This window comes from Musa acuminata, chromosome BXJ2-8 (assembly GCF_036884655.1).
Source record: "Musa acuminata AAA Group cultivar baxijiao chromosome BXJ2-8, Cavendish_Baxijiao_AAA, whole genome shotgun sequence".
NCBI classification, from domain to species: Eukaryota; Viridiplantae; Streptophyta; class Magnoliopsida; order Zingiberales; family Musaceae; genus Musa; species Musa acuminata.
The window spans coordinates 49,285,507-49,293,449 of record NC_088345.1 but is presented as its reverse complement, the minus strand read 5'-3'; the positions used below and the strand labels follow the sequence as shown (position 1 = coordinate 49,293,449).

General features: G+C 40.9%; 2 protein-coding genes and 1 long non-coding RNA gene across 10 annotated transcripts; 2 read left to right on the top strand and 1 right to left on the bottom strand.

The window, feature by feature from the left end:
- The first annotated feature begins 708 nt into the window (after positions 1-708).
- On the top strand, positions 709-1,679 carry LOC103996161 (EPIDERMAL PATTERNING FACTOR-like protein 4). The gene is made up of 2 exons (XM_009417015.3): positions 709-917; positions 1,227-1,679. Exons 1-2 carry the CDS (start codon positions 842-844, stop codon positions 1,466-1,468), a joined length of 318 nt encoding a protein of 105 aa, XP_009415290.1. The 5' UTR covers positions 709-841; the 3' UTR covers positions 1,469-1,679.
- Positions 1,680-2,804: 1,125 nt separating this feature from the next.
- LOC135619949 (uncharacterized) lies at positions 2,805-7,288 on the bottom strand. Of its 8 annotated transcripts, XR_010489569.1 has the most exons (11): positions 7,153-7,288; positions 6,175-6,850; positions 6,009-6,047; positions 5,514-5,940; positions 4,813-5,294; positions 3,735-3,791; positions 3,575-3,630; positions 3,425-3,480; positions 3,284-3,338; positions 3,153-3,219; positions 2,805-3,026 (listed from the first exon to the last, which is right to left on the bottom strand). It is a non-coding gene; the product is annotated as an uncharacterized LOC135619949 (long non-coding RNA). The 8 variants fall into 8 exon arrangements; XR_010489565.1 differs by having other exon boundaries at positions 6,009-6,850; XR_010489567.1 differs by having other exon boundaries at positions 5,514-6,047.
- Positions 5,583-7,595, top strand: LOC135619948 (protein IQ-DOMAIN 19-like). The gene is made up of 3 exons (XM_065122472.1): positions 5,583-6,011; positions 6,599-6,832; positions 6,966-7,595. Exons 1-3 carry the CDS (start codon positions 5,583-5,585, stop codon positions 7,593-7,595), a joined length of 1,293 nt encoding a protein of 430 aa, XP_064978544.1.
- Positions 7,596-7,943: the final 348 nt, after the last annotated feature.

Here is a 7,943-nt window from a genome sequence, read left to right as displayed (position 1 = left end):
ATTTAATAATTAAATCTTTGACAAAATATTGATTGTTTAATAATTATCTGAGAATTTTATGCTTTTGGATAAGTGATAAATTACTGATCAAAATGACCAAAGTTAATAACAATATACTCATTATATCTTTATAAGTCAATCATAATTTTTTTTCCACTTTTGATGGCTCTCACATTGTCACGAGTGCTCTTACTCCGTCCAAGAATAGCATTTTCATACTCGAGCTCTCTCGTCGCTATGCTCAAATACTAGGTCAATTTTAATATTAAATATCATGATCTAAGCATAATAGACTAATTGATTCATTAATTTATTTAACTTAAATCATTGATCAAAATATTTAAACTATAATTGATAATAATATGTTCATCTGAATCTTATAAATCAATATTAATCTTATCTATTTGAAACTAATCTAGATGTTAAAAGTTAATAAAAATCTTGAGCGGAGAAATTGTAACATTACGATTAGTCTCATATCAAAATGGATAAAACTAAGATTGATTTATAAGAGTTTGATCGATGTAACGTTATTAATTTATCTTAAATATTTTGATCAGTAATATAGGTCAAACGAATTGGTCTAGCATTTATGGATGTTAAAGGGGCTTAGGAAAGGATTATTCGCGCGAGGATGTTTCAGCTTATTTGTATCTTTTAATCATCATTTACACCTCAAAACTCTCTCATGGAAGATGGCCTGCTCGCCCACCGAGAGGAACGACAATAAACATATTAAACAGAGGAAGCTTATGCTTATACTTCCAAGTACCAATACAGATTGCTGCACATCGAAGGCTGTTGGCTACTAAAGTGGGAGGGAGGTTTACTCATCTGGGACATGCTTGTCCTGCGCCACCAGTGCCGCCTCCTCTCCGCCGCCTTCGCCCTCCTCTTGTTCGCCGCCGCAGCTCTTGGTAAGATCGACGCTCACCACATGCTTAAGTTCCCTCATCTCTCCCTTGGGAATTGTCCTCGATGACGTTCGCTCCAAAATCGCAACTTTCTTGCAGATTCGTACTCAAAACCTTGTCTTGGTGATATCCTACTTAACCCGTTTTGCTTGATTAAGCTACCACTTGGCGACAATTTCACCTTGTTCGCTTTGCTGAGGCGAGACACGCCATTTTTATGCTCAAAAGCCGCTGTCTGTGCCACTTACAATCACCTTTCCAAGTTCCAAAACACCCATTTGAGTTGAGTCTGGTTTTGCTGCTGATATGTAGGGGTTGTATTCGTGGGAATCGATCAGGAAGTGGAAGAAAGGCGGCTGGGATCACCGGAACAAGAGCACTGGGAGCGACTCGTCGGCCCTGGCTCGTCCCCTCCATCGTGCCGCGCCCGGTGCGGCCGGTGCTTCCCCTGCCAGCCCGTGCGCGTCGTGATCCAGCCGGGCCAGAGCGTGCCGCAAGACTACTACCCCGAGGCCTGGCGATGCAGGTGCGGCAACAAGCTCTTCGTGCCCTGAGACCAGACATAAAGAAGCCGTTCTCACAGAAAGAGAGAGAGAAAGAGACTCCGATCGAAGTTTTGGTTTCTGACAAGTCCTGCTGCAAGATTTGTTATGCATCCATTAAGAGTTCATGAATCGGTCTTTGTCGTGTGGGCACAGACATACATGTAACTGTTGTTGTTTTTCCTATATTTTCAGTCAAGATGCCAGCTATTTTGGGGCTTGATTGTTGATGTTTGGCGTGCATACTGTAGTATGTCTCGTTAAGGAGGAGAAGCCGAAAGCTGAATGCTGAATGCTGAATGCTGAATGCGATGCCACAGGAGTCGGTCAAGATACACGTTCCCAGCTTCGGAATGCACAGTTGATAATTATTATCATCTTGAGATATTACTTTGTTATACAGTCCATGTTAATTAAATAACATTGTCATCTTCCATGATCTGCTTCATCTCTATTACATCGTCCTCCTGCATTTTATTTCTTTCTTAATTCTGTCAAAGAAAAAGCCTGGAGATTTTTATTTTGTTTTTCTATGAGTGGAGGAGAAAGAAAGAAATATTTTACTTTATAGGCAGATTTGAAACCTACTCTTTCCACACACTACACCATAAGAGCCTATCTAAAGGTGCAAAAATCATAGATAATTTTTTTTTTTTGATGAAGACCCCTTTATGATATCATAAACACTCCTCTAAAGCTGGAAAAACTTGAATGAATTTTCATCTGACTGAAAGATCTTGCAGGAGGGTTTGCTGTTTAACACAACTCCACTGCTACCACTTGGGACCTGAACAGCTCTCTGACTCAGATCCTAACCTTTTCCATATCTTTACTGTTGAACCATGTGTGGCGCATGTAGTAGTGGGGCCTCAAACGTGTACAGGACCCACCAAGAACATGGCTGAACTGTGTTTTGAGATCAAAGATCAGCAAAAGAAAGAGGAAAAAGAAGAGGATTTGCCACTCAAAAGCATGCACGGGCCTCCGTGCATTTGCACGCACTTCGGCGTGATCAATCCCCAACATTTTTATTTAATGTGATAGTGATAAACCTTGTGTTTTGCCCAAATTGTTCCTTGTCAATGATGCGGTCTTTTATTTGGGTGATTTTGGTATTCGTAAATGTGTGGTGTCGGCAACTATATGGCATGACAGGGACGGTACATCGAACGCTCAATATGCGTTACTCGAAAAACTACTCGTGTTGGGCTTTCATTAATTTACATCCAAAAGCCGGGCCGACGAGTGGCCTCGCCTCCAGATAAAGACCGCTTCAACAGCCCATCAAGAACGACAGGCCCCGATTCGATGTGAGATCTGATCGGATGGATGAGCATGCATTTAGGCGCTGCAGAATGATTTCTTTTATTTTCTTTTACTCTCTTTCAGTAGTATTAATGATTATAATGTTCGATTTTGATATCATTTATTTAGTTACGTCAAGATTATTCCTTCGTGATCATCGAGCATTGGCAAGTAAAGGCTTGTGGCACGCACATGGAGCCAAGATTACCATAACGCACCTCTTTCGATGCCTCACATTTTGGCTATCATCAACCCGCACAGCAACCTAAGAAAAGCATTTAGATTAGACATGGTGGATTGGAGATCAATACAATAGAGTGTGAAAAGGCATATACGTGGGACTTTGTGACGTCATAGTTTCCTTTTTTAAAAAATAAATAATATGTCTGACCTTTAGGTGTGTGCTTTTCGAGGCCTTTTTCTCCGTCTCCTGTTTAGCTTCAGCACTTGGAGGTTTCCTGTCACATGAGCCACCCAACATAACTACAAATATGAGAAAGAAACATTTCTCGCAATGGTTACCTGCTGCACTCTTCTGGTTGCTGTCGGATCTTCCCTATCAGCACCATCACCATTTCTGTACAAAAAATAAGACCTAAAATTTATCAGCTCTCTCTCTCTCTCTCTCTCTGTACAAATAACAAGATCTAAAGAAATCGTTACCTGCTGCACTCTTCTGCTTGCTGTTCAGATCTTCCCTATCAGCACCATCACCGTTTCTGTACAAATAATAAGACCTAAAATTTATCATCTCTCTCTCTCTCTCTCTCTCTCTCTCTGTGTACAAATAACAAGATCTAAAGAAATCGTTACCTGCTGCACTCTTCTGCTTGCTGTTCAGATCTTCCCCATCAGCACCATCACCATTTCTGTACAAATAATAACACCTAAAATTTATCAGCTCTCTCTCTCTCTCTCTCTCTCTCTCTCTCTCTCTCACTGTACAAATAACAAGATCTAAAGAAATCGTTACCTGCTGCACTCTTCTGCTTGCTGTCAGATCTCTTCCCTATCAGCACCATCACCATTTCTGTACAAACAAAAAGACCTAAAATTTATCAGCTCTCTCTTTCCCTCTGTGTACAAATAACAAGACCTAGAGAGATCTATCACTTGTCCACAATGCAGACAAACAAAGTGATGCTTCTGCCAGCCCTAGTGTGACGCACATGGATGAACTTCAGCATGTGGTTTCTCACTCACTAAAAAGTAATCAAAACTGGTACATTTAGCTCCGTGCCAAAGCTGGCTTAGCACCTACTTAGGGAAAATGTGATCAAAGGCTGCTCACAGGGAAAGATAAAGTGAACTTGGGAAAAAGTGGTAGCCCCTTTCCAAGTATCATGTGAAAAATCATTGGTCTCGACAGCTATTCACATCCTTTCTTTTCTTTTTCTTTGGACAATGCATGCATTCCTACTATTCTTGATTTCACATCCATGATGCAATTGATATTTTGAAGTCATGAATTTATTCCATGCTAGCAGGAGTCACAACGATGGTTGCCACTTGCATGTTGCATGTCAGAGCTTCTCATCAATGTTAAAGAACAGGCCACTAGATATATTATCAGCTTACACAATTATTGTCACATTTCAGTCGTACCATGCCTGCAGTGATCTGTACTATTACAAGCTAAACTCATCGAAATTTTAGAGAAAAGACAACTACACATCAGCAGAAACTGAGTGATGCCAAGCCTCTTACCGACATACATTCAATGAAGAAGGATGTGCAGTAGGATGTGTCTGCCAACTAATCCACAATTAGTAGCCCTTGTTTTGTGCTGCTCGATGCAGCTCACTTTGGTAGGGAACTAAGTTCTCAGACTAATCTGGAGTTTTCTTAGGGCAGGGCCCCATCATTAATCAATCATGCAGTATCATGAGGATCTACTCCACTCTTACACAAATATGGTGAACATGCAATTGTCCCTCAAATTGTGGGTATTCAGATTTCTTTTGATTCAAAGCACAAACCAATAAATTAGAACAGAAAATGACAGATTAAATTATTGAATTGGTAGAAGGTAAGGTTTCAGAAAAAGTTACCAGACTGCTGTTTGAATGATTGATGACCCTTACTCGGCACAAGTCTCTGGTCCGCAATACTGAAATTTGACCACACATGGACATGGTAATCCCAATCAAATCAACTGGTGTGTCATAGCAACTACTCCAACCATCATCAAGTTAAGATCATAGAATCCATGTAAAGGTGACAAATCCATGTTCTTCCATGAACAAGCACCAACAATGCATCAGGATCAGCAGCAACAGCTACCAGGTGAAAAGTTGCCAAGGCCTCAGTTACTGTAAGTCAATGATGGGATGAACTCTGTGAAATGCTGACAACCCCAGCATGTTTATAGTGTTTTCCTTCACATGGCCCTCTGGCCCATTCCTTAATCCTCACACTGTCTGGTTACCTAATTAACATTGCTGGATCACACCATTTACTTCACCAGCAGAAGGCATCCAGGAAATGCAGTAGTCTTATATAAAGAATCCATAAAATCAATCTTGTAGAGATCCTAATATATAAACAAACAAGCTCACAGATGAGTGCCCAAGAGAGGTGAGTAAGAGAGAGAGAGAGAGAGAGAGAGAGAGAGAGAGAGAGGCAAAGAAAAATGGGTTCAGACGGAACGGTTATGACAAGTAGCTACCAGAAAGTAGGAAAGAAGAAGGATTATTTACTTCGCTAGCAAAGATTAGGAATGGATATAAAAACATACAATCCATACGCATACCTTGTGTCATCTAGCTTTCCTCTGCCACTGACTCTTGATCGCTCCTCTAAGAGGTGGTAGGAGAGGAAAATGTGGAAGACAGGCAAATGGCTCAGGAGCTTCTTGACGGGGAAGAAGGATGGAAAGAAAGAGAAAGATGAATCATTTTCCTCTCCATTGCCAATCAATAGTCAGTCATCACCAATCTCAGTGCCTGCTCCCAAGGAGAAAAGGAGATGGAGATATCCGAGATGGGCAGGTGCAGGGAAGAGTTTAAGTTCACAAGAACTGAGCACAAGTGTGCCACCACTTCAGAGGCTGTCGGAGGCTGCGATTGACAATAAAAGGCATGCAATGGCTGTTGCAGTGGCCACAGCTGCAGCTGCTGATGCTGCTGTTGCTGTGGCACAGGCAGCAGCAGCTGTAGTACGCCTCACAACCGCTGCCACTAAACAAAAAGCCAGTGCTGTCAAGGAAGATGCAGCTACCAAAATTCAGTCTGCTTTTCGTGCCTACCTGGTACTCCTCTAATCTCTCTAATTGAATTTAGCTTGTCTGTTCAAAGAAGAAAAAACATTGAACTGTGAAATGTTAATTGCTCATGACTGAAAACCAACAACATGAAAATCTAGCCTGAGAAATAAAAAGAGATACATGTCATAGCTTCTGCAACAACTGATACCTGTCATAGCTTCTGCAATGAGGTAATATCAACAACATGAAAATCTAGCCTGAGAAATACAAAAACTGATACATATCATAGCTTCTGCAATCTGATTTATCACGAGATCAAGTAAAACAAATCTAATGAATCTATTGATATCAACATAAAATACATCATAAGCAAAAACCAACAACATTTTCTTGTAAGAAACAAATATCTTCAGAAAAGCCAAATTTTTTTCAACAAAAGAATATGAATCAGCAGCACTATGTAAAGCAAGAAAGGAATTTCAAAGCATATGCCATAAGCAGACTGAAAAATGCATGTAATTAAAAGTTCTAAAAGCTGGGATCAAATATTTGGGAATCTATATAAAAATAAGGAAAAACTTATGATGCTAGAGAAAGAAAATCTTCATGTATCAGAATGAATCTTATCGCAGGCAAGAAAAGCTCTGTGTGCATTGAGAGGCCTGGTAAAGCTGCAAGCTTTGGTAAGAGGACACCTTGTCAGGAAGCAAGCTGCTGCTACTCTTCGTTGCATGCAGGCTCTAGTGATAGCTCAAGAGCGAGCTCGAGCCCGGAGGATCCGCATGGCTGAAGAGTCACAGGTTATCCCACAGTGGCAGTCCATCCACAGGAGATCACCACAGCACCCACAATCTAGACAATCGCATGTAAGTTGAATCCAATGCCTGCATTATTTGAATAACAGATTACATCAAAAAATGCATTACCAAACTCATTCATGAATGTTGATCGGTCTGTTAGATCTATCACTGACAAATAAAAAAATCGCCATGCCTGTAGGATATGGATAGAAATTCCAACAAGAATATTGAGATAGTGGATCTGGATCTTGGGGGATCAAGAGGCAGTATAAAGAGTAGAAAAAGTTATTCAACCACAAAAACTGAAACAAATGAGCAGCAGTTTTCTGGATACTATGATCAAAATTTTTCGCCTTCTAATGTAGACCAGAATCAACAGTTCTCACCTGTTCCATCTACCTTCACGGAAATGAGTGGTAGGGCTTACAGTGGACATTTCGAGGATTTCACATTCATAACAGCACAGAGCAGTCCCCAGTACTTATCAGCTATTCCAGTTCCTGATCCAACACACTCTTATGGTCATCCCTTCTTTCCCAACTACATGGCAAACACTGAATCTTCAAGAGCTAAGGCAAGGTCACAGAGTGCACCACGCCAGCGAACTGATACATTTGAGCGACAAACAAGCAGGCGGAGACTATCAACAGAAGGAAGGAACATTCCTAGAGTTGTAAAGATGCAGCGATCATCTTCCCATGTTGGCCTGATAATCGATGGGTATCAATATCCTTTGTCTTTCAAGTTAGATAGGTCCAGCATGTCCCTCAAAGACAGTGAATGTGGTTCAACGAGCACTGTGCTAACAAATACCAATTACTGCAGCTGATTGGCAGGTTTTGAGGTACAGTTTCATAAATAAGAATAACAACTCTTTGAACAGACATATGATTGGTCTTTGTTGCCGGAAACAGTGTCTGACATGCCATGATATTGTGCTTCCGGGTTCACGGTAACAGGCACTGCTTCTAATTCTGACCATCTCGGTTACTTGTATGGAACATGCAGATTTGTGTAGAGGACACAAACATCCGCTATTTAGCTTCTCAAAAACAGCTGCAGATTCGTGTTCAAGAAGCCACTTTGACATAGAATAGCAATTCTTTTTCTTGACATGTAAAAGTGAGTTGAAGCCATCTATCTTGTGTACTTCATGTCTCTTGTTGTAGGTGGGTGT

Excerpts from the sequence above, each read along its gene's own strand:
- LOC135619948 (XM_065122472.1), top strand. The coding sequence starts at position 5,583 with ATGTGGAAGACAGGCAAATGGCTCAGGAGCTTCTTGACGGGGAAGAAG. Across the intron at positions 6,012-6,598 it reads CTGCTTTTCGTGCCTACCTG|GCAAGAAAAGCTCTGTGTGC; the intron begins GTACTCCTCTAA and ends ATCTTATCGCAG. Across the intron at positions 6,833-6,965 it reads CACAATCTAGACAATCGCAT|GATATGGATAGAAATTCCAA; the intron begins GTAAGTTGAATC and ends CCATGCCTGTAG.
- LOC103996161 (XM_009417015.3), top strand. The coding sequence starts at position 842 with ATGCTTGTCCTGCGCCACCAGTGCCGCCTCCTCTCCGCCGCCTTCGCC. Across the intron at positions 918-1,226 it reads GTTCGCCGCCGCAGCTCTTG|GGGTTGTATTCGTGGGAATC; the intron begins GTAAGATCGACG and ends GCTGATATGTAG.